Raw genomic sequence first — 27,062 nt, forward strand, 5'->3', positions numbered from 1 at the left:
TGCTACTGCTACTGCATAACTAGACCGGGCCTGGAACTTGTATGTGCTCTGTGCTCAGAGGTTATGGAGCCAGAACTGTGCTTAACTGTAAGTGGCCAGTGAGGGAGGAGGCAGAGGATTTTTGAGGAAGGCTGCAGGGAGTAGATGCTAAGGGAGGCAGGCATGAAACCTTCTGGCAGGAGTTGTGGCTGCAGGGGCAGCTGTCCCCACATCCTGGTTACAGGGGTCACAGGAAGCTCTAACTGCTCTATGGAAAGAAAACCAAAGGCAAACAGCAAAAAATGTAGGTATTTAGAAGTCATTTTATTATGCTTATAGAGACACTGGTAGGCTTCTAGATTGCTTTAACACTGTAGATAGATCAATAAAACATTCCCTAACTGATTGCTGTCTCTCACTCTTTCTCTCTCTATATATATAGTGGTCTTTTGTTTTAATTGTGGAGGAACATGGATTTTGGGGTATTTTACAGAGATTACTTTAGGATTTGTTTATCAGGGAGTTTTCAGTTTTCAAATAGGGAACACCAGAATTCCTGCTAGGGAGGCAGGTAGGAGCACCCCGGCAGAGGATCCTGCTCAGAGCTGGCACCTTGGACCCAGCTGGAGGTGGCTGACCTGCTGGCCAGTTGGGGCCAGGAGGACATGCTTTGATAATTCCAAGCAGGCCACCACACTGGGAACATCTTCTGGGCAATAGCTGCCCAGATGGCCAGGCAGGGGGCACACATGGCAGTAGTGTTGCACAAAGGCCAACTCTGCAGCTACAGCCCACTGGCAGCTGGCCCAGAGGGGCAGATGCCTTCACTGGCTGTGCAGACCCCATCCAGGTCTGGCAGGTGCACAGCAGGTCACAGCTAGGCAGTAGCCTCCACTGCCAGACTGGTGCAGTGGGTAGAGGGTGCGGGGAACTCTCAGGGCTGCTTCAGCAGTCCAGCAGGCACAAGGGGCAGTGTCCCCAGGTACCAATTGACTGGGCCCCAGAAGCTCCTGAGAGCCAGTAGCCCTGAGCTACTTGCATAGCAGCCATAATCTAAAATGCTACTTATTTTTTAAGGCCAAAATGGAGGTGCATAAAGAATGTAGGTGTCTTTGTTTATTTTATGGCTGCTGTAAAGGGTGTAATAGTATTGTGCTGAGTAACTTAGGTTATTTCTATATGGTCTCCAGAACATACTCAGGAATGCTACTAAAACAGCAGTTCCCAACCTTGGGGTCACGACTCCATTTCGGGTCACAACAATAAAAAATCAGGTCGCAGGGATGCTCATCCATGACATCTAGACTTAACAGCATGGCAGCACAGTAAATATAATCAACAGTTAAAGCAACTGAAGTAAATGTCAAAAAACGCATTTGATAACTTTTTTAGACTTTGTATTCAATGTTGTTTTTTAAACCTAAAAATAAGTTTAAATGATTTCAAATAAAAAAAATATAAAAACCATAAACATTGTAATGCCATATTTATGACTTGTTGATCTTGTCTGGATCATTTTGGGGTCACAAAAAACATGCCAGTGTTTAAATGGGGTCATGCTAAGGAAAAGGTTGAGAAGTCCTGCACTAAAAGATAATTTACAAGCATGCAGATACAGTATTATGCATGTATGTCAAGGGGAAAATAAGGGTGGAGAGCCACTTTAATTTCGGTATTTTCTAATTGTTAAGAGTAGACATGGAAAATAGTTGTATACTCTAAGACAGTCTGAATACTTGACAGAGTGGCAAACTGGTATGCAACAGTAATGCTATTGAGAACTAGTTTTAAGCTGAACACCACTGTTTGAGAGGAATTTAGATTCACCTAGAATCTGATCTATAGGAGTTTTATTCTATCTAAATATGCACGGCTTGAACCAGCTGATATAAAGTAGTATACAGACATCTTCAACATGTATTCTTGTGCCTTAGCTTTTATTTAGATATGGTTATTTATAACCATAATTGGTATGGTTATGAATAACTGAATGTTTTTTTTCCATCCTGCAAACCTAAGTTTTCATCGATTCATAGATGCTAGGGTCGGAAGGGACCTCAAGAGATCATCGAGTCCAACTCCCTCCAGGAAAGAGTACTGGGTTCAGATGACCCCAGCTAGATGCTTATCTAACCTCCTCTTGAAGGCCCCCAGGGTAGGGGAGAGCACCACCTCCCTTGGGAGCCCATTCCAGACCCTGGACACTCTAACTGTGAAGAAGTTCTTCCTAATGTCTAATCTAAATATGATCTGGTTTTATACCAGGCTGAAACCAAGTGAACCAGAAAGCTTGCTAGCCCAATGGCCAACACACTCAGCAGGGATATAGAGACTCTGGGTCAAAGCATCATAGAAACATAAGGTTAGAAGGTACCTCAGGAGGTCATCTAATCCAACCCCTGCTCAAGACAGGATTGTCCTTGTCTAAACCATCCCAGTCAAATGCTTGTCTAAACTCCTTTTACAAATTTCCAAGGAGGGGATTCCACAACAATTATGAGTAGCCTGTTGCAATGCTTAACCTCCACCATAGTAAAAAAGTTCTTATTAATGTCTTACCTTAATATATTCCCTTGTTGCAAATTAAGACTTACCAAATCCCCTCTCAGTCTCCTGTTCTCCAGAATAAATAACTATAGTTCTTTCAGCCTTTCCTCATAAATCATGTTTCCCAGACCTGTAATCAGTTTTGTCAAACTTCATTGGCCTGTTTCTAAGTTGTCTACATCTTTCTCAAAGGGATGGGCCCAAAACTGGGCACAGTACTCCAGGTAAGGCCTCACCAGTGCTGAATAAAATAGGAGAATCTCTTCCCTTGATTAGCAAGTGACGTTCTTATTAGTACAGTGCAGCATGCTATTGGCAAGTAAAGCACTCTATTGGTTCACATTTCATGTACGGCTCACTGTAACCCCAGGTCCTTTTCTGCAATACTGAAGCCTAGTTAGTTGTCCCTAGTCTGTATTTGTGTATGCAACTGTTTTGTCCTAAGTGCAGGCGTTTGCGCCTATGCTACTTGAATTTCATTTGATCAATTTTAGACCATTTCTCCATTTTACTCATGTCATTGTGGATCCTAGCCCTATCTTCTAGAGTGTCTGTAATTCCACCTAACTTAGCATCACCTAGATATTTGCTAAGTGTGCATTCAGTACTGTTGCCCAAATTAATGAAGATATTAAGCACTACTGGGCCCAGGACAGACTCTTGAGGAATCCCACTTGATACCTCCTCCAAACTAGACATATCAAGCCACTGGTGACTATTCATTGTGCACAATGGTCCAGTTATGTATCCATCTTACAGTACTTTGTATTACCTTAGCTTACTATTGAAAATGTCATGAGAGACTGTGTCAAATACCTTGCTAAAACTGGGGTAATATCACATCTACTGCTCTTCCTTTATCCACTGGGCCAGTCACCTTGTCATAGAAGCCAATCAAGTTGATCAGGTATGACTTGCTCTTGATGAATCTATTTATTGTTAAATGAATTGGTTGTTCCCGACTACCTTTTTCTCTTCCAGGTACTTAGAAGATTCCTTGATGACTTATTCCATAATCTTTCTAGGATTTGATGTCAAACTGACTGGTTTTCTAATTCCCTTGATGCTCCTTCTTCCTCTTCTTAAAGATGGGCACTATATTACCCTTGTTCCAGTCATCTGGGACCTCACCTTACCACTACAAATTCTCAAAGATGATGGCCAATGGTAATGAAACTACCTTAGACACTTCCTTCGATACTTTAGGATGTACCCCATCCGTCTCTGCTAAATTGAAAACATTCTGCTTGTTTAAGTAATCCCTAACTTGTTCTTCCACTACTTTAGACTGCCTATCTCCTCCCCAATCCTTGCTTGCATACTGCATTGGTCATCTTGTAGCTGAATTTATTTGTGAAGACTGAAGTAAAAAATGGCATTAAATACTTCCAGCTTCTCTACATCATCCATTACTAGATTGTTTTCTAGCTCCCATATGGAATGTTTGACCTTCCTCTTATTTCTGACATACTTGTAGAGTACTTTTTTTGTTGTGTTTTATGTCCCTTACTAGTTGCATTTTAAATTGTGCCTTGCTCTTCCTGATTTTCATCCTGTATGCCTGTGCAGTACCCTTGGTCATAGTAATATGGCCGAATTGTCACTTTTCATAAGATTTTTTTTTAAAATTTCAACTCATTGAAAAGTTCACTGCTTAGCCAAGTTGGGGTCCTGTCACACTTCTCATTTTCTCATCACATAGGGATACCCTGCTTTTGCACCCTTAATATGGCTTTCTTAAGGTAGAGCCAACTCCCCTGCACTCCTTTCACCTCCTCAGAATTGCCTCCCAGGAGACGTTTCCCACCAGTTTCCTGAGTTTAATAAGCTCAGCTTTTGTGTAGTTCAGTGTCTTCATTCTGGTATTCACCTTCCTTTCCTTAGGATCTTCAACTCTAGCATTTCATGGTCACTATCACCCAAGACACCTTTCACCTTAACATTCTCAATCAATTCCTTCCTGATTGCAAGCAGCAAATCAAGGAGAACTTCCCTCCTTTCTGGTAGCCTCTCCACCAGTCTCAACCACCTCTGGATGTACTGTTTTTGATTCTAAGCATAACTACATCCTGGACCTGAGAAATGTTCCTAACAAAACTTCCTTTGAAGCTGGCATATTTCTGCAAAAAAAGTTGGGTTGGATTAAAGGTGTTTAGCTCAAAAATTCCCCAATAGCTATAGATGTGAAGAAAGCTTGATTCAAATTTTCAAGCTGAAGTAGAAGTCCTGCTGGTCCGAGTCTGCAGACTATCTGTAACCAGGGGTAGTCAGGAATTTTTTAACAAAATATTGTGTGTCAGAAAATGTCAGCTTATCAAAACCTAAAAATCTTTTCAACACAAATGTGTTGGCTTTGACAACACTTTTGTCAGCAAGGATTTTCAGATTCAGGGTGGAATGCTGGTCAAAATAAGACAGTAAGTGACCTGTGAACTTCTGCTAATGCCAGTGATCAGGGCCTTCACTGGAAATTAAAATAAACCAGATTTAAGCAACTGTTATGCTTGACAGGGATTAGAACCTGGGGCTCCCACATACCAGGTGACTGCTGTAGACACTAGACATTTCATGAATGGACTTCACTCCCTCTTTCTGTTTAATTTTTTTTTCAAAATATTGGAAGGTTTATGTTTCATTTAGATAAGGAAATAAAACAAATGTTGAAAAAAAGTTTTCATGGATCAAGATTTCTGTGCAGTCAAGTCCAGATGAGTATGCATATTTTGAACCCTTTGCACAATCTACCGAGCATGGCTTCTCACACTAGAGTTTCTAGTGGGCAGTTAGGAAAAGTACTACTCTGCCAATTTCTCTCCTACAGGTGCTTATGAAGTACAGCATGAGGAAGAATTACTGGAAATGTTAGAACAGGCAGAACAATAAATAAGTATATTGTTAAATGCATTATTAAACATCATAATGCATATGCATAAGCAAATACTGGTGTGCATATTAAGGTGGCACAGGCAATCTTACCTCTAGCATTTCCTAAATTTTGGAGTGCTTAAATTTACACCCTGTTATATATTTAGTTATCCATACATATATATAGTTTTATATAATATATGTATGCTGTCCTGGAGCTGCCTCCATTAGTGTTAACTATTGGTAATGACAAGAGTGAACATCAGACAGAATTCTGCTCACCTCCCATATACAAATATCCCACTGATTCTGATGCGAAATGTGTAGACACATTTGGCAATAGGTAAATTAAAAACTTTTCTGTTCAAATTGAACATGGATTAGAAAAGAATATTCCATTAAAAATTGATTCTTGCACACCTGTGTAAAATTTGGAGGGACATTTTCAGTCATATCTTCCTATGATTCTAAGCAAGAAGCAGTATTGTTCTTTGGCAAATAGACCTGGCTATGAAAAGATCATTGATCCACAGTCTACTAGGAATCCATATCTTTATTTTTACATTTTTCCATTCATCAGGGGTCAGGTCCTGAGCTGCTGTAAACCACCATTACTCCACTGAAACCAAAGGAGCTATGTCACTTTACATTGCTCACATGTTAAAGTAAAGAACCTTACTGAAGTCATTTGAGGCCTGAAATGTATCATAACAGTGAATGGAGCACCCAGTGATCACATCTTTTTTGTTTCTTTTTCTCTCCACCCTTGAAAGAAAAGTACTAGACTGCTATTTTCTCTCTAACCTAAGATATATCTCTTTTCTAATCCTCTCTATGCGGCTGATACATCCCTGACACCTTTTTCTCCCTTCTCTCTATTCTCAAGGCTGTTCTTATACTGATGCTACCCTTCTATGCATTCCACAAACCTTCCCATTGTTTAAAAACAACTAAAAATATTTCCAAAGTAGCAAGAAGAAAATAAATGGGTTTACCTAAACACAATGTAAGTATGTGAAGCAATTTACAAGGGTGTGGGACCTAGAAACACTGGACCGATTTGAGATGTGCAACCAGAATCAATTAGCATTAATATACGACAAGACAGCATCATCTAGGGATGGACATAGTTTGTTACTCTGGACAAATAAAAGAGTGCAACATCCCTCACTCATTTCTAGTTTTCAGGTAGATTTCACTAACCTACATTTTTTTCCCCCTTCCCAGGTAGTACTCTTGTAATGCCAAAACCCACTTTCAGAGGATTAAACTGTTTTCAAGACAGCTGCTCTCTAGGTAGCAGACAATAAAAACAGTCTCACTGTGATATGTGAGGCTAGAAAAAGAACTTATGCCTTTGCTCTCCTTCCCTGAATGCATATGAGTAATGGCAACAGAGAATGAAAAAAGCTGGTTCAAGTTCCTATGCTCGATTTTAGCTGATGTGTGGTAGGACCTTCAGTTTATCGTTTTCAATAGGAGCTGTGCTTGCACCAGATCCAAATTAAACTTTTTTTAATACAGAGTTACAGAACGCTAGTTCCTATTAATAGGCGGTTTTCATACTACATCTAAAGTTTAATACAAGGCTGATCCAAGCACAATGCATAGAGAGGCTAGACACCCATTTTGTTTCCACTAAAACTAGTTATAATTTTAGCTATCTTTTCAACACATGGCTAGAAACTTTTAAAGTGAAGAATAATCTGTAACAAGTGCTATTGTAATATGAGTTAACAACATGAATATGAATTAATTTCAGTTAAAACACCTGAAACTTTTGGGATATGTGAATATTTTTGGAAGTGTAAATTTTGTTCAAATAGCATCTCCTAGTCAAATGAACTAAACTGGGCACTATTACTTACAAACCAGGTTCTCTTATGAGAGTTTGACTAGCATTCTTATAAGGCTAAGAAGCTCACATATACTTCTACATCACTACATAATTATAATTCCACTTACTTCCCCTCAGAGCTGTAACTGTTTATGCTGCCATCAGTAGACTCCCGACTTGGCTGCCGAACCATACGATTCCTCATTTCTGCTGCCATTCCTGTTTCTGTGCTTCTTTGTATCGTGCTTTTCAGCTTCTTGTTGCCAGCCTCTGAAAGCAGAAAAACAGAAGTGTGCATTATAATCTCTATTCCATCTGGGGTCTTGCACATTTTTTTCTGATTACATTTTTTCTGGTTCCATTTACAAACAAGGCTTTAAAAACTTTATAATGACCAAATAAAACTTTTTTCACCTTTTGAGTCCTTATAGTTTGCAGTATCTGTCTGATGGATGCCTGCATCCTCAGAGAACTTTACATGTGGTACTGTTATGCCCCAAGTGAGAACTTGTACCCTACATTTTTGGTGAGGATAGCAACAGTACCTTCTGAGGCCTCTACTGCAAACTCTGCGCTGAGTGAGATATTTGCCACCCCATTATTCCAGTAGGATGGCTGCAAAAATAACTTAAGACACTTCTAGCTTTCATAGAAAATTTTAAACAAACTAAAAATCCTGAAGCTCTTTCAGGCATGTAACTTGTAAGTAGTAAGGCCAAAGAGTCGTTGTGTCACAGATACAAGATCCATTTTTTTAAATGAAAAAAATGGGACTTTTCTTAACAAAATGGTTGTGAAGCAGATCTGTGAATTGTGCAGAAAAATCTGATCTGGGCACTTCCCATGACAAGGTGTTAACACCTCAGTGAAAGTGAATGAAAGCACTGTAGCCTGATGGCTGGGTATCTGAGATTGTCCCATAAAAAAGATAGATTGCACTTCCCTTGTTATTTCATGAATTAGCCCTTTCAGAGGTACTTCCATCACAGACTATTACAAATGGAATTTGATTTTCACAATGAAAAAATATTGTTATGCCAGAAAAAGCCTCCAAAGTAATGGCTGAATCATAGAATAATAGAAAATGAGGGTTGGAAGGGACCTCAGCAGGTAATCTAGTCCAGCCCCCTGCTCAAAGCAGGACCATCCCCAACTAGATCAACCCAGCCAAAGCTTTGTCTAGCTAGGTCCTAAAAACCTCCTAGGATAGAGATTCCACCACCACTCTGGGTAACCTATTCTACTACCCTCCTAGTGAGAAAATTCTTCCTAATATCCAACCTAAACTTCCCTTGCTGTGACTTGAGATCATTGCTCCTTGTTCTGACATCTGCCGTCACTGAGAACAGTTTAGCTGCCTCCTCTTGTAAACTCCCCTTTAAGTAGTTGAAGGCTGCTATTAAATCCCCCATCAGTCTCCTCTTCTCTAGACTAAATAAGCCCATTTCCCTCAGTCGTTCCTCATAAGTCATGTTCCCCAGCCACCTCACCATTTTTGTTGCCCTCTAATGGACTCTCACCAATTGGTTCACATGCTTTCTGTAGTGGGGGACCCAAAACTGGACACAGTACTCCAGATGTGGCTTCACCAATGCTGAATAGAGGGGAAAAATCACTTCTGTTGACCTGCTGGCAACACTTCTATCAATGCAGCCCAGTAGGCCATTAGCCTTCTTTGCAACAAGGGCACGCCGTTGGCTCATATTCAGCTTGTTTTCCACTGTAACCCTCAGGTCCTTTTCTGTAGAGCTGCTACCCAGCCAGTCAGCCCCCAGGCTGTAGTGGTGCATGGGATTGTTCTGTCGTAAGGGCAGGACTTCGCACTTGTCCTTGTTGAACCTCATGAGAGTCCTTTTGGCCCAATCCTCCAATTTGTGCAGGTCACTCTGAATCCTAGCCCTAACCTCCAGCATATCTAGTGTCTGCTGACTGTTTCTGATCACCTTGTTCTCCTCCAAGTGCTTTGAGATGGATTCCTTGAGGATTTGGTCCATGATTTTTCCAGGGACGGAGGTGAGGCTGACTGGTCTCTAGTTCCCTCAATCCTCCTTTTTCCCTTTTGTAAATATGGGCACTATGTTTGCCCTTTTCCAGTCATCCAGGACCTCTCCTGATCACCATGAATTTTCAAAGATAATGGCTAATGACTCTGCCATCTCATCAGCCAACTCCCTCAGCACACTCGATGCATCGTGTCCAGCCCTATGGACTTGTACATGTCCAGCTTTTCAAAATAATCACTAACTTGTTCTTTTGCCACCTGCTCACCTTCCTCCCCGAACTGTGCTGCCAAGTGCTGTAGTCTGGGAGCTGAACTTGCCTGTGAAGACTGAGGCAAAGAAGGCATTGAGCACTTCAGGCTTTTCTGCATCCTCTGTCACAAGGTTGGCTCCCCCACTCAGTAAGGGACCCACACTTTCCTTGATCCTACTCTTGCTACCAACATACTTGTAGAAACCCTTCTTGTTACCCTTCAGATCCCTTGCTAGCTGCAACTCCAACTGCATTTTGGCCTTGACTTTTTCCCTGCATGCCAAAGTAATGCTTTTATACTCCTCCCTGTTTATTTGTCCAAGTTTCCACTTCTTATAAGCTTCCTTTTTGTGACTTAGTTTACTGAAGAGTTCCCTGCTAAGTTAAGCTGGTCTTCTGCCATACTTGCTAGTCTTCCTGTGCACCAGGATGGCTTGTTCCTGCACTCTCAGTAAGGTGAATGCATTCCAATATTAGTTTTGAATCTGAAGTTTAGTAATGCTCTCATTATGATCAGCACTTTCATTCACAGTCAAAATGTGGAAACAACCTTGCAACTTTCACTTGTCAGACTTTTTGTATTTTAGGACAGTATCTAAAAAATAGCTTCCAAGTACACCTGCTTTGCAAACTGAATTTAAGTCAAAATGTTTTGCTTTCTCTGAGTGTGGAAGTCAAGCACAATTTATGTTTGAGATAATGGTGAATGATCACAGAGGGCCCAATCCTTGCTTTATGAAACAGTAAAAGATGTGGTAACCCACATGGGAGATGGTAAAACTTGATAACGTTGGGGACAGGTAGGTTCCAGTTATGTAGTCCAGACCTGTAGTAGCACTGGTAGGAAGGATGGAGAAGTCATCCCCTGGGTATTCTTTCCAGACCCTGAGAACACCTCTCTTTCTCCATGCAGAGAACACAGTAGTCACAACAGTAATGATCATAGAGCTACCATGATGACACTAACACATGGTCAGGATAGATTCCAAAACAAATGGAAAAAAAACTGGTACCTCATTTTGGATGAGAGAGAAAGAGACACTATGAAAAGGTGACTTCTTCACTGATCATTATTGGGCAGAGGACTCTTTGCTCCAGTTTACAGTGGTCATTTGGAGATACTTTCATTGGCCAATGCCACAGCTCAATCTCAGCTAAGGAAAAAATCCCCCAGGACAGAAGAAATCAATATCTCCAATGATTATCATGGGGGTAAAGCATTTTCATTTCCTTTTGAGGCTACCAGCTCTCTAGTTTTACTGTAAGCCAGAGCATACCATTCAGTACTCCTAGCTCTACATAGCTAAGCAGAATTTCCTCAATGTCCTTGTGTGTGTCTGTGCGAGGCAGAGCCATGGATCCTGCTCCTAAGCTGTGTGCAGGTGGTTGGGGCTCTTGCTGCATGTTATACTTAGGACATATTTTATTTAGATCACAGTAAACATACTACAAGCTAGAAAGTTTTCTGACTAGTTGCACAGTAATACTTTACAACCTAAATAAAACACAACCTAACCACTGGAGCCCTTGGAGACTCCTGTGGTGTGTCATAGCACCTGGGAGTGACAGAGAGCTGCTTGTTGGTCCCAGCCATGGCACCGCACCAAAAGTGGTTCAACCTGTTTGTCATTCTCAGCCCCCCTCGCAATGGAGTCTCCTGATTGTACCACCTTACCACCTCTGTGGAGCAGTTGGACATTAGTACAAACTGATGTATCTGAGGAAAACCTAAAATAGCAGCAATGAGAGTTGGACCTGCCACATTTCTCTTGGATAAAGCCCCATATATTCAGCATTCCAGCATTTCCTGCACCCAAGTGCTTGGTATTTTGTTTTCTGTTTCCTTGCCCTGATAGGAACTGTCTGAAGTTGGGTTCCTACAAGGGAGAACTACATTATACTGCATAATACCTGCATTGTTGTGTGGGCATGGCCAGACTGGGGAGCATGAGCTGGAGTCTACACTACAGTCAATTAACAAGGTATAGCTTGGTCAGCAGGTTTGCCATGAGAACAGTGCTACAGTCAAGGACTAGGAAAGCAAGGAGATGAGTCAGCAAAGCTAGTTACAAGCTCCTCCCAACACTGGCGCAAATGAATAATGAGATTCTGGACTTTAGGAAGGCCTTCGACACTGTCTCTCACCCCATTCTCATTAAAAAACTAGGAGATTGTGGTGCCGATGCCTACACAGTCAGATGGGTCACCAATTGGCTGGAGGGCCGCACGCAGAGAGTGGTGGTAGACGGGTGATTTTCGACCTGGAGGGATGTGGGCAGTGGCTCGGTCACTGGGCCTGCACTGTTCACCATCTTCATCAGAGACTTGGACAAGGGGGTGAAAAGCACCTTGTTCAAATTCGCGGATGACACTAAGATGTGGGGAAAAGTGGGCATGCTAGAAGGGAGGGACAGGCTGCAATTGGAACTGAACAGGTTACAGGGGTGGGTGGATGAGAACAAGATGGGATTCAATACTGACAAGTACAAGGTCCTGCACCTAGGGAGGAAGAACCAGCAGCATACCTACAGGCTGGGGAACTCCCCTCTCATCAGCACAGAGGCAGAAAAGAATCTTGGAGTCATTATAGACTCCAAGATGAACATGGGCCGCCAATGTGGGGATGCAGTCAGGAAGGCTAACCGCATCTTGTCATGCATCCACAGATGCATCATGAGCAGGGCCAAGGAGGTGATCATCCCCCTTTATATGACATTGGTCAAGCCGTAGTTGGAGTACTACGTCCAGTTCTGGGTGTCACACTTCAGGAGGGATGTGGACAGCATTGAGAGGGTCAAGAGGAAGGCCACTCGCAGAATCAGGGTGCAGCAGGGCACGCCCTACGAGAAGAGGCTATGGGATCTGAACCTGTTCAGCCTCCACAAGAGAAGGCTAAGAGGGGATCTGGCGGCCATCTATAAACTAGCCAAGGGAGACCAGCAGGCAATGGGAGAGTCCCTGTTCCCCTGAGCACTACTGGGAGTAACAAGGAATAATGGCCATAAGTTAATGGACAGTAGATTCAGGCTAGATATCAGGAGGCACTACTTCACAGGGCGGCTAGGATCTGGAACCAACTTCCAAGGGAAGTGGTGCTCGTTCCTACCCTGGGGGTCTTTCAAAAGGAGGCTAGATAGACACCTTGCTGGGGTTGTTTGACCCCGGTACTCTTTCCTGCCCCTGGCAGGGTGTTGGACTTGATGATCTGCTCAGGTTCCTTCCAACCCTACCAACTATGAAACTATGATCTCACTGCCTGGACAACATTTTGGAAATTGAAAATCAGAGAGTGAGCCAGATTGCCTGGACAGCATAGTGAGAAACCTATCCCTGAAAATTCTCACTGTTGAAAACATCCATTGATTAATATTACAGCAATGAGGATTTAGCTACGAGCCATATGGCTGTGTTTAGGTGGTAGGGTAGTAACAAGTATTTCATTGAGACAGAAAAAGTAAAATGGCTATAGACATATGTGTTCTTGCCACTGAATGTAATTATTTTTGCCACAGAATTTAAATGTCCGTGTCACTAAATATGATCTCATTATGTTATACAAACCATATGTGTTATTTTCCTGTGTTATGAATATTCAACTAACTCAAGGTTCATTTTTTCAGAATACTTTCTAGGTCACTATTCTGTGTTTCAATACATTGGATTTCTCCTCTTTTTTTTTCCTCTCTTTCGTCTTTTCAGTTGATGAACTACGAGGATGTAGCACTTGTCATTGTTGCTGAAAACCACAGTGGCCCCTCTGGTTACCTATACAGTTCTTTGTGCTTTTCATTTTAAAAGCTAATTCTAAATGCTCTTCAATAAACTTGGAAATATGCCATTAAAGTCACCCAAAGTAGCAAGATATGTAACAGGTTTTAAGAAATATTGAGAATAGTCTTTACTCATGACAAATCAATTCAAAGGCAAAGCCTACATAGTTTCTAACTCTTACGCTACCCAACTGCACACATTATCCTCTCTTATTCTGTTCTTTCTGCCAGAAAGCAGATGCAAAGCATGAATTTATTGGTAATTACTGAAAACAACAAAGACTAGCCTTTCATTTTTTCTGAAACTCCACTGGAAATGTAAACACTGTCTACTGTTTAAAACATACTTTACAGAAAGAGGGAAAAGGGGATTAAGCCTCAATTGCAGAATGAATTGCAGGTTCTGGTTGAGGGGTTGTTTTATTTTGTATTTCCTAGATTGTTTAAATCTTTCTTTTTCGTTTCTGAGAAATAGTGCCTACATACATACACTTTTAAGAGTGTACCTATGGCCTCCTCTACACCTTACAGATATTGCACAATTAACTGGTTAATTGTGAAACTACCTTAAAACCAGCTACACATGCAAAATAGCTATTGCACAATTAAAAGCTCCAACTATCTATAAAGTTTACCCTTCAAAAATGTATATTAACTTTATAGCTATTGAGCTTTAATTTGCAAGTGTAACAGGGTCTCCCCTGTGTCTGGGAGCCCATCAGCTGACAGGGCTCCCACCTGCAGGGGTGCGCCTTGCCCAATGTTAAAATCCCAAGACCTGGGGATTGAAGCTGCTGTGAGCCTCAAGGCTTGGGCGGGTGTGAAACCCCCAGCCCACATGGGATTCTTGGTCAAGTTCCTCACTGCACTAGGGACCGAGATCCCGCAACTGATGAGGCTCCTGGTTGTGGCTGCACCACACGCACCACACACATGGTTGGGACCAAGAGCTCTGCAACTGACGGGGCTCTCAGACTTAGCTATGCCTCACTCACAGACAGGACCAAGATTCCTGCAACTAATGAGGCTCCCAGTCCCAGCTGGGCCTCACGTGGAGGCAGGGCTAAGAGGCTCGTAACTGATAGGTTTCCTAGTCCCGGCTGTGTCTCACGTGTAACTGGGACCAAAAGCCCCCCCAACTGACTGCTACATGGATGGTGCAGATTTATTAAAACAGTTATGAAAGACGTCTCAGAAATGAGAAGGTTATTTTCTTCTCTGGCCTTGAAATTTATTGAAGAGCCCATAGTGCCTGATCTTGGTTTTTATTGCTATTTGAAATGGATAATTAATTTTAGTTGCATGTTATAGATGCGTGTCCATGGTATATAAAACAAATTACATCCACTGTGAAGACTGAAGGTAAATTGGCTTTTTTCCTTAACAATATTTTAAGTCAAATTTTTGAACATGCTTCAAAATGGCCTGTTAACTTCTACTTTTTCTCCTAGATGACGCTTCTAAGTGAGGCTCCCCACAGCCCCCTTCCTACCACAGCTTCTAACTCCCTGCCCATTTCCTTCCCCAACACAAACACTTTCCATCTGCAGGGTTGGCTCTGGCCTTGCTCTGGCCCAGGGCAAAGAACATGTTTGCCCTGGCCCCACATGGCAGCAGTTGCAGTGGCAGCAGCTCTGGCCCTGGCCCCGGAGGAGGGACCACACTTGCCACCACTGCTGCCACTATTGAATGGCTGGATTGGGGCCAGAGCAACCATATGCGTCATGCCCCAGGCTGGAGATGCAGAGTCTAAGTGCCAATGACAGGTGGCAGAGCAGGAGCAGAAGCAGCATGAAGGCCAGGTGGCATGGAGGAAGCAGAGGCAATGGGTAGGGCAGGTGGGAGGGGAATCAAGTGCTGAGGAGGACAGGGGATGAAGGGCAGGGGTCAGGAGACTTGACTCCCCTGCTGCCTGCCCCACTACCACCTGCGCCCCTGTCACTGCTTTCCCCAATGCAGTGGTGGTGGGGGGGAGAGATACATTTAAGATGACTCTCCAATAATTAGATTCTATACATGGAAAAATATAACAGATTCATAAAATTTAACATAATTAGTATATAGTTATTGGGGTTGTTTTAAATTCAAAGTTGTCTTGGATTCATGCAAATACAGTAACAGCTGGCTCACCAACTGGGCAAGCCACTAACAAGGTAATCCAGACAATGCTTTTAAGTGGTATATCAAGAACCATCACTGCTTCAGCAAACTACAAAGAGATTTCTCTCAGCAGTTAATAGATTAAATTCCCCTCTTGGTCATTTCTAATGTACTACTGATGTTACAGCACCAGACATGACCTGACAGTAAACTTTTTTGCAAGCACGTTAGTTCCTCTCACTCAGCGTGCATGCAACTCCTACCTACAGCAACAAGTGTTCTGTGTATGCACTGAGGAACTTATCTCCCATTTATAATCCTAAAAATGTCAGATGTAAGAGGAAAAGACAATGCTGTTATAGATAAGATTTCACAACATTCATTTAACTTGAATTACTCTCAGTTGCACAAAGATACAAACTGACCTCAAAGTTTCAGACTAAAATTAAGAGTTATATAGCAAACAATAACATCTGAGTGAGACCTAAATACTGCAACTCATCATTAGGGAATAAGCCTGGCATGTCCACACACATACAATTACAACACTTCACAATAAACTAAAGCACTGTACAATACCTCCAGTTCTGTCCTTCTCTAAAGAAATATATAATGCTGTTTACAGAAAGAATTCTGAAATGATAGTTAAAGGTTTTTTAATATGGTTCTTGTATCCACCATATACTGTGTTCAAAGAAGACAGTAGTTTGTTTACATTTGGTAGGTTTAGATCCCTACGTTTAAAATCTCCCATCTAACCTTTTGTCATTTCAAAAGATGCATTAAAAGTTAACCCCCACCACAATGACACTAATCTTTTGAAATTTACCATAAAAACAAACAACCCCCCCAACAACCACCCAAATACAAAAACAAACATCAGCTATTGCATAGTATCAATGAGTTGTTTGATAAACAACATGAAATAACATGGGCTGCACTGAATGTCGTATTCTTGTTTTGCTTAAAAAAAATACAAGCAATAGCATGAAGCTTTCTAGCCAGGCTATTAGCATATTTACTTGGAGTATTCTTTTTATTAACAGTGGACAGTTATTTTTCTCTACATAGTTTAGAAGAAAAACACTGTTTGTAAATTCTTATGCTGTTGGCAAGCCAATGTAATTCCCAACATAAACATGAGATAGAAAAGAGGATGCAATTTACCCATAATACATCCATCTACTGGCACTTATTACTGATGTACATTTGAAGAGAAATAAAGGAATAGGAAACAATAAAACCAACAAGGAGGGCCTTAAAGCAAAATGTTTTCCAAGAATATAAATTGTTTAACTTTTGCTGCTTTCAAAATACGTTATCATTTTAGCTTAAAGGTGGCAGAGCCTTACCTTTTGTTTGCATTGTTAAATCAAAATGACACTAACCATTTGGATTTTAATTTTTAAAAGTAGAAGACTAGTTAGCCAATAGTTTCCACTGGCCATGTCTACATGAGCTGCTGACTGTGCCATAGCCCGATACTACTGTGCTGTGATGCTACTGCACAGTAGGCTACTGCGCAGTAGTATCACAAAAAGGCGTGCATTAGCACTACTGCGCAGTAACTTAGTACCTTGTTTATACAAATACTTAAATGAATGCACAGTAATGACTACACAATAAGCATCTTGTGTAGATGTGGCCACTGTCTCCTATTTGACTGGGGCAGGATTATGAGATCTACATATTAAGATGCATAAGACCTCTGTTAAGTAAAAGGTTAGAGAGTTTCTGAGTACTTCATCACCTTTAAAAAACAGCCATTAATTTAGGTACCATAATAGGGAGTCTAACTTTAGGCACCTGCTTCTGAACATATTGTCCTCTTAAGAACAGGTCATCCTAGTCATGTTTTGGTGCAACATTTCTGGACATTCATGCACTTGCATATATGTTTTTTTTTCCTGATATGTATGATTCCTCACTGCAAATGAAAATATTTCACAGTGTGTTTGCATGTACATGAGTGTAAGACCCAAACATCTGTAAAAGTCACATGGCTGTATACCCGGAATTCTGTACTTATTTTTAAATGAATGGATTTAGTGTACAACATGGTGTACACACTTGCATTAAAAAAGAAGCTGGCCACACTGTCAGCGAAAATGAGACAATTCTGTGGTGAGAATGGCTGGTAGTGAGTTTTTACTGTTGGAATAATAGGAGACACTTTACTTAGGCAAGGAAATAGCCAGAGGCATAAGTGACCAGGACTGCATCTGTTACAGTCCTCCTCCATTTCCTTCCTTCCTGTACTTTCTGGCTTTGGAGGCTATGGCAATAGGCAGAGTACAAGAGTAGCAACTAAAGTTTGCTGCTGCTGGGGGGAGATGTCATCTTTTTTTTTTTTTTTTTTTTTTACACAGACACCCATGTCAAATGGTAAAAAAAAATCCAGGTTTTGGTACCAAAAATATTGTGGTGACATTTCCCCTTGCCACTGCTCTACTGGGCATTTCCCATTGCCCTGCACTCACTGACACACTCCTGTAACACTGCTGCTTGCTGAAGCGGGGGGAAGGGAGGGGAGGGGACAGGGTTGGGGCCAGGAGGTGCAGGTGGAGTAAGGGACATGAGAGTGAGATATTCCCCACTCTCCTGGATCAGTTTTGGCAACCCTCCCACCTTAGATAGTTCCTGAGTTTCGTGCTCCACTTGCCTACCAATCCCTGTGTTATTGGAAATAGCAGGGTACCCATTTTCTTGGTCATATATATAATTAGAGAAGTATTCCTCTTCCAGGCATGCATCCACATATCTTTTACAGACATTTGGGTCTTACACATTTATGCATGCAAACACCCTGTAAAATACTTTACTTTGCAATTAAATATGAAGTATATCAGAGGAAAAAAATCTATGCAACTTTTTGATTGTCCAAAAATGTATATATAAAGTTTCTGTACCAAACTCAGACTATTAGAGGGAAAATTGATACTATACAAAAGTGTACAAATCTTTTAATCTTACCACCTATTTCAATGGTATTCATCTAGTATTACAGAATTACATTTTAGGTAGAATTAATAAGCTACACTGTATATGAGTCAGGTACTCTATAAGCATTTAAAATAGCCTCAAACATCTATTTTCTCTCATATTCTGTTGTCTCATAGAGTGTATCAGGAGCAAGTTAGGAAAATGGAAAATGAGACAGCACTGATGGAACCTGATTTCACTCTGTTGATGAAATGTTTAGACTAAAGGCTGGCTATAGAGTGTATCTTATCCTTTGCCAGACAATCCTTGGAAGAAATGTGACATATGGTCCAGGAATGACATTTGCCCATCAGAGGAGGTGCTGGCTGCCAGTGTATGCTGGAGGGAGGAATTGGAAAGTAGAGGAATATTTATTTTCATATGAAGTACAGCATTCATCTTATTTCTCAAAGAATTTTAAGAGATTTGAAATCCACCTCCTAGTTTTATGTCCAACGGTTTTACTTTGTAAGGCTTTGCTTATGATGTCAATTCCCTTTCTTTTTCAGTATGTTTGCTTGTGATTGTCTTTAAAATGAACAGGAAGGGAGCTATGCAAATAAAACACACAGTATTTACATGAATGTTAATACTTAGTTCTCATTAAAATTCTGTCTTCCCTAGATGCCGGGTAGATTTGAGTGTGAAATATAATTGCTGGCCATTGGAATACATTTAATCATTGGAAAGTGCCATTTGAATCAGAAAATAAAAATGATAGCATGAGTACTATGATATGCAGTTAATTTTAATATTTCTTACAACAATTTCTGTGAAGTACTGTACACATACAATAAAAGTCCAAAGCCATGACAAACTTGAAAGTTGATACAGTAACAGAAACAACTTCTGAAAAAAAGTTTTGTGAAAAAGGAAAGACATTTTAGATGCCTTTTTTTTATAACTGTAAGATCTCCTACTCATACCACAACACTAATGTAACAGTATTTATTATCTGATTTAAAAATGTATAACTTATACAACAGTATTCTGTTTTTCTTACTCAAAAGAACTTTTATTCAGTAGATCTATCCATCTGAATTATGACCATTTCGACTTCTTGTTTTATTTACTACTGCTGTCCAACAATTGCAGTGCAACACTAGGTTTTCTTTAAAAATATGGTTCGAGTAAACATATTTTTAGAGAGTCACCTCAACTGACTAAATTCGTTTTTGGTTTTTCCCAACTGTAGCTTTGAAAATCATAGGTATATACTAACATACTGCCAAAGAAAACTAACATGCAAGCTAGTCAACAAAAACGTACAAAAAAAACAGACTTACCTCTAGGTTTAAACAAAATTAAACATCAGCTATACTATAATCCTTAACGTACAGTTAAAAGCCAAAGAAGCTTCACCCTTGTTTAAGAAACTTGTACTGTTTCTGGGTAGAAAAATCTCTGAGCTTCCTCTGTAGCCTTTTTTTTTTAAACACTCGGCACTGTAGCACAGTAAGGAATGATCAAATTGCTTCAGTCACAAGTTCTTTTTACAATTGATTACATTATGGGGCCTTGGAGTGAATAAGTACTGAACTACATGTCAACTGATATTTCACAAAATATTGCTGAATGTTTAAAAGTTCAGTTTGTTGTGTATGTTCTAGTGATATGTTAGTGATGAAGGTCGCAAAATATTCTTGGCAGCTGTTTTGATTTTCTTTTTATTTACTTATTCTCAACTAGGTAAGGAAGGTAAAACAAACTTAGAAATGAATTTCTCAGTTTGGACTCATCATCCAGGAATTGTATCCTAATTAGAGTCTAAAGAATGCTAACCTAGGAAAGTATATTTCAGAATTAAAGAAAACGAACTGCCAGAGATTCCAAAGACCAATTCCAATGTTCAAAAGTGACTTAGGTACTTGGAAGCATAATTTCCATTGACTTCTAAGTACACATATCTATTTTGAAATGAGACTTAAGTTGCATTTGAATTTTTTTACAGTGAAGCCCAGATTCTATACCACCTATTAGGCTTTTTAGTAGAATTGGGACGTGGGTAGACAAAACAGAGGCCCTAAATTGAAGTGGTAGGTTTTTAAAACCACTGCTTCAATTTACGACCCTTTAAACCCCTGTGTTGTACACACACTGACTTACCTACTTCTCTGGTGGTGGGGAGGGGTGGGTGTGCTGCCAGCAGGTGGACCGGTCCCTGGGCTGTGGGTAAGGGGAGGACTGGTGCTTCCCTCCGCAGCAGCATGGCCCCCCCTCCAGGTGGCACCCCCCCGCAGGCACCCGCCTCAGGAGGTCCTGGGGGTGCGGCAGCCAAGGAGGGAAACACCAGGCACCCACACAGCTCAGGCAGGCTCCAGGGAGAAAAAAAAAAAAAGATTAGGCTTGCCAATTTTCTTGGGTGAAGCCTGCTTTCCTGGGCTGCTGCCAGACCACCTGCAGGGCTTCCTGCAAAGCCGCAGAGCAGCATGGAGCCTGGTGCTTTGCTCTATGGCTGTAGGCACAGCAAACTACAACTCCTAAGAGGAGCTGCTGCGCCCCCAAGTCATTTAAGGCGCATTACATCGCCAAATTTCCTAAAGTGGCTGGAATCAAAGCACAATACACTGCCGATGCGTGCAAACACTGACACCGTTAAAGCGGTACAAAAGCATTTAGCCCACTTTAAAGTTGCATGCATGCCTGTCGTTTCATCTACACAGGGCCTTGGGTACTTAAGTGCAATTTTATTGCACCTTGGTCAACTTCCTTGAAATCCATCAATGTATCTACTTTTGCAAAACACTGTAATCTTACCCTTAAAACAGAATAACAAAAAAGCAGTGATGAGGATGACCCACCAACCATTTGTATTAACTGTTTTTCAGAGATTCAAGCAGAATGGAATACACTTAAGTGTCTAAAAGCCCACTGACACCCCTAACGGGTGTAATACAACCTGGTCCTTTTATTTTGGAAAGATTTGACCTTGTAGAAGATGCTTGCATGACTGCTTCCTTTAGAATAAACACTCACTATGTTCTTATCTATAGTATTATTCTAATAAAAAAATGAAAATAAACTCCACAACTTATAAAAACATATATGACGTTACATGTTTTCCTTACAGTTTATGGTATGTTCAGGTGATCATGCCTGAGTGTGAGGTAATCTTCTATAAGGGGAAAGAACAGCTTAAAATTGTTCTGGGAAAAATATCTTATTATAAATTACATTTCAATAAACAATCATAGACAGGATTTCTTACCGCAAACACTGCACAAGATTTAAAATTATAGGGACAACTAATAGGCTCAAAGTCACATGATAGCTTAGCTCTCTAGTCATGTCCAGGTATAAATTTGTAAAAGGTATTTTTTATTACATATGGTCAACTCTTGTGCAGGTCATAGTCATTTCACGAGCATTGCAATACTCACAGTATTTTTATTAACCTGCCTTGTTGTTATCTTATGTGGCGCCAGGTGCTCAAATTTAGCCAATTTATCACTACCTAATTAAAGACCATCAAAAGAGGGTCATAACATGCACTTTGTGATTCTTTATTGATTTAAACACTTTAAGACAAAACAAACCAGCATCCTCACTCCTCAAAATAAAAAGTGTGTTCTAAAGGGCGGTACAATACCAATACGGGAATGAAACATTTATGCTGCCAAACATGGGTGGATACAGAATTTTGGAAAGAGGGGGGGGGGGGGGAAGTGGCAGGGAGTGCAGGAACAGCAATGTGAGCTGCAGGGGTTGCTGTACCATGGCACCCAACCTCCTGCCAGCACACTGGGGTGGACAGATGGTCTTATGATCCCAGGGGCAGAGTGAGGGGGAGGCTCCAGAGCTGCTCCTTTGCCACTGCCACTAGGCTGCACATGGAGCCAGACAGCAGTGGCAGGGTTTCCTTCCCGTGCCTACTCCCGGGCAGGCAGGGAACACAGGGGGACCTACCCAGTGTTGCTGCTGTTCCTGGCTGAGCCCAGCTCTGCCTGGAGCCCAGGTGGATTAGGCAGGAACAGCTCTGGAGCTCCCAACCACCACTGCTCTTGGGTTGGCTGGAGACAATGACAGTGGTGAGAGGGGTGGTGGCTTAATTGACTGAAAAGGGGTGTGCATCCATGTCACTGCACCTCTCTGGATCTATCTGTCTACTGCCAACAAAACAGGCATGCCCTTAGCATGAACACGGAAACAAAACAAAAGACTAACAGTATATACAGACATTATATTTAGATTGACCTAACTAGGGTTAGAGATAAATCTAAATGCCCATATGTGCAGATATTCAGGGGGGTTAAATAGAGCCTAAAATGGCAGGCCCAATCAAAGTTAGTTCACCTGAGTAAGGTTAACCCAGGAATGGGTTAACATGATCCAGCAAACTTCTGCACGGGTTCAGAGCCCAATCCTCACCCCACCCCAGGGCTGTGCTCTTCTTTCCTTCTGACCCTGCCAGGGCTATATATATCCAATATATGTAGTAGCTATATATCTATTTTGATTAGTCTATAAGGTACAAATCTACCCTGCCCTCCACTGTTCCTGAAGATAATACTGACACTTCAGCTGCTATGAAAGCACAAAAGCATTCCTATTTAATAGTAATGTGTTCTCTGAATGCTGCAGTGATATAGTATTCCATTTATAAATCTAAAGTTCTCAGTGATCTTTGTTGTGGCTATATTAGAAAGTGCCTTTTCTCACTTAATCTCCTAACATTAGAGTACAACTAGGTACCTTATAATGAAGTTTAAAGTGGGAAATATCAGCAGATGGGCCTATGATGTAAAACCCTCCTTTCACTAGTCAGATTGAACTAAGATCTTCTGAAATCAGGATTATGAGGGAAAGTTTATCTAAGGCAAGCTTGCATTCTGGTACTGGTTAGAGGTAATGGGCACCTATACATGAGCTGGACATCTGCTCCAATGCATACTAAATTAGTATGCGTCAGATCACACACAATTAATTGAGCCTGCTGGAGTGTGCTAATTAGCATGCTTCAGCAGCCTCTGCATCATGTATATTCAGTGTCGCCACACTTCAAAATGGCGGTGGGAGTGCTTTAACTATAGGTCATCAAACGGGCTTTAGTTAAAGCGCCCCCACTGCCATTTTGAAGTGTGGGACACTGAATACACGTGATACTGCAGGCACTTTCATTACAGTGGCTCTTGGAGCCGCTTTAATTAAAGTGCCTCCCCCCTTCACCCCAGAACACATGTAAAAATGCCCAATGTTACTGAATATTGCACTTTAAGATGGTCATTGCTGGTGCCATGTCATAATTATTTTTATTTATTATGACTTTAAGTATCATAAGCACTTGCACACATATTTTATAAATACTGCACTGGCATAAGTAATATAACTGTTACACTATATATTATTCATAGTGAAAAACTGCATGCAAACCTGGATCAAAGACAAATAATTCTGAGAAGATCCCAAATGGATGCTTAAAAATAATGCTGTCAAGAAATTACAGGGTCTGCATTCAATATTTCCAATCTCAAATGTGCATTCAAGGAAACCCTTCAGCTGCAAAGTGTGCCATTTAACTGTGTTGGATATGCAAAGTGCTAATCATAAATTGCCGCAGCAACAATATTGCTATGATTAGTATGCATGGAAGGGGAAGACTGCTGGAGCTCGTGCAGCACTCCTTCCTTTTGCCATTCAAATGAATTCATGTTATGTGTGTAGTTCCATCTGGTTACTCATGTTTCATCCAACTCAGCCCCAGTGTGCAAAGGCTGGACCCAGATAGGAACAGGCCCTCCCCCTCACTGCTGGCAGCAGCCTGGGCCTTGGCAGAGGCCGCAGTAGCAGGGCATGAAGCTGCCAGCAGCAAGCAGCCATCATAGCTCCAAGCACCAGCCCCCTCCCTGGCCTACCCTGCCCATAGGAGCAGTGCCCAGTCCAGCCAACCCCTTCCCTGCACAGCTGCTGCTCAGCAGGAGCGAGGCCTGGCATTGCGGGTGGCAGCAGCCTCTGCCTGCAGCAGCTGAACGCAGGACTTTTGCTTCAATTTACACCAACTAGCCAGGATGGCCCATGAAATCTGGGACTGTCCCAGCCAATCCAGGACGTATGGTCATCCTAATTAAAATAGATGAGACAAACAGCAACAACTTAACAAGTTTTGAAACCAGTACACACATGGGCACAATTTTATTGAATCTAGATGAAACAGTGCTTATTCTGCTTTGGCCATTCTTCTTAAGGAAGTCTAGGACTCGGTAAATTAAAAATGGTTCAAAGTCTTCAGGTGAATTACCTGTGTTGTACTTTTAAAATGCAATGTAGGTACATACAATTACCTAACTTATACTTCTTAAACCTATACAATACTCTCATTATGAAGACAGTACAAAGTTAACAGAGTTGTCCCTGTAGGTTGAAATTGTGCGGGCCGGGAGCGCCCCGAGCCCTTTTTCGCGCTGCACACGGGCTGTGGCCAGCAGCCCGGGCACGCGGGGGCGGAGAGGGAAGGCCTTCGCTCTGGAATTAGGCACGGACGCGTATCGGTAGTTTAAAAGATTGTTTACTTACACCGAGATGGCAATGGTGTAGGCTGGAAAGCTTGATTAAGTTGCAGTTACAGAAAGAGAAAAGAAAACAAAAACTCGAACCTGCAGAACACGAGGGTACGTCGCATAGGGTTCCGGCGACGGGAAAATAAACCTGCAGGACTCGAACCCGGGTAGAAGAGCTCTGAGGCCGATCGTAAGGGCTCACACGAAGTTTGTCAGGCTCCGTGGGTTCTTCCGTTCACTCATCCACACAAAGTTTGCTAGGCTCCGTGGGTTCGGTTCGTAGCACACGGGAGGGGTACGTCTAGGAATTCTATCGGCGACGGGGAGAGGCTAGAGATTGATCAGATCTCCGTTGCCTGCTTCAAATGCACTAGGTCCATGAGGATCCGCAGCGCTTAGAGATCTTCACACAGCGTGAAGTCTCCTCCTCCCTTGTTCGTGGAGTCCTCCAACTTGGGCGGAAACCACTCAAGCCTCTTATACGGCTAGCAAGCCAATCACTAGCCACCACGTGTGAATAATTTAGAACTGGCCAATAATGGGACTCGAATTAGCATACAAATGGCGGGAACTCTTTGCAACGAGCATCTCTTCTCTGCAGCAAAGAAATGCACCCTGCAAAGCAAGCTCCAAATTGGCGGGAAATTCTCCCTTGCACCAGGGTTCTCCTCTGCAGCAGAAAACTCCACTGTGCAAGGAAGCTGCAATTTAGCGGGGACAATTTAGCAGTGCCGAAGCACACACAAATAAAAATCACACCTTTTGGGTTGTGACAGAAATAAATGTTTATGTTCTTGGCTTATGTAAAAGTTGTTTGGGATTTAGGACAAGGGGAAAAAGAAGAAAATCAAACAGACCAACAGAAATGGAGACATAAAAGTGAATATCACCTGAACGTACCAGCAGGTCTAAGTGCTCACAGTTTGAACCAAACATTGAGAGCCCTGGAATTTCTTTTACCTGACATAGAGGAAACTGGGTGCAGTTGCTTGCCATAGTGGAGAAGGGTGCAAGATGAAAATATAATGAACAAGCCTTGCTTCTATGGTCCCAACTTTAATGTTGGCTGGACAGAGCTTTGTTTTTAATAGCATTTTTAATTTGAATCAGCTAAAGTCTCTTGACACAGAGAATAGTTACCCAAAATATGAGTGGGTGAGCTACGTCTTTCAAGGGATTTAATTTAATGCACGTTCAATGACAAAAAACAGAAAATACAACAATAAAGCATACTTTCCTTTCATATAAACATTATGCCGAGATGCTTGATATTTTTTCCACAGCTAACAGTTTGAAGGTCAATTCTGTCAAACAGATGGTTTGATCTCTTATTAACTATATAATATGCTAAATATTTCAAAGAACACTGTTCTTTCAAGGAAATGTGAAATAAAACTTTCTTCATTACTCATAATTAGCATCATTATTATAGCGTGTTCAAACTGTAAAAGGTCAAACGGAAGGGATATCAGTGTCACCAAAGTATTAGCCTCCAGCAAAGTTTAGAGCAGATATAACAGATACGTTGCAGGCAGAGACTCATATCACCAAGTGAATTCCACAAAAGAAGCAAGTCCTCATTTTAAGGATTTAAGTAAAAATAAATATGTGGGCAAAATGAAAGCTAAAGATGGTTAGAAAACAATGTGAGATGTTTAGAAGCAACACTATATGAGAAAAAATTAGAACAGGGCCTTGACATACTAATCATTCTTGAAACTTCATGGAATAACCTTCTCTGTCTGTCAAATGGAACACGCTATTTCTTTGCTACAAATTCTATGGGAAAGACAAATTAGGCTTGGAAGTGGAGGAGTGGAACTATATCTAGAAGATACATAAACTCTAACGAAATAGAAGTTCTGAGAGGATGATATGATAAAGTGTGCACAGACACAAATCCCAAGTCATACCTAAAAGGCATACTATTTGCCCCTTAATCAAAAGCATACTGTTCACAGTGTCAATGGCAAAACTTCAAACAGGAAACTAACTGATAAATTAATAAAAAAGAATAGTAGGAGACACAATTTACTTGCATATATGCTCAATCTCAAATATTGAAACAGAGCAAGGTCTAGCAAAGCAGTTTCTTCATGCCTGAAATGAAATAACTGTGCTTACAATAAAAAAGGAAGAAAAAACCAAAACAGAGTCTATGTTTGACTTATTGAATATGCAAGAGTTGGTTTAAGAAGTAACTGTTTAAATCAATCTGTAATCATATTAATCTCT

At 41.3% G+C, this 27,062-nt stretch overlaps 1 protein-coding gene across 2 annotated transcripts in view; it reads right to left on the reverse strand.

The window, feature by feature from the left end:
* The window catches only part of RIMS1 (regulating synaptic membrane exocytosis 1), a 368,530-nt gene that overhangs the window by 11,541 nt on the left and 329,927 nt on the right, over positions 1–27,062 (reverse strand). For both annotated transcript variants that reach the window (XM_025216953.1, XM_025216958.1), the window contains one exon: positions 7,357–7,498. In XM_025216953.1, coding sequence (XP_025072738.1) covers positions 7,357–7,498 — 142 coding nt within the window. The remainder of the gene's footprint in view (positions 1–7,356; positions 7,499–27,062) is intronic.

Source organism: Alligator sinensis, unplaced genomic scaffold (genome assembly GCF_000455745.1).
Source record: "Alligator sinensis unplaced genomic scaffold, ASM45574v1 scaffold499_1, whole genome shotgun sequence".
NCBI classification, from domain to species: Eukaryota; Metazoa; Chordata; order Crocodylia; family Alligatoridae; genus Alligator; species Alligator sinensis.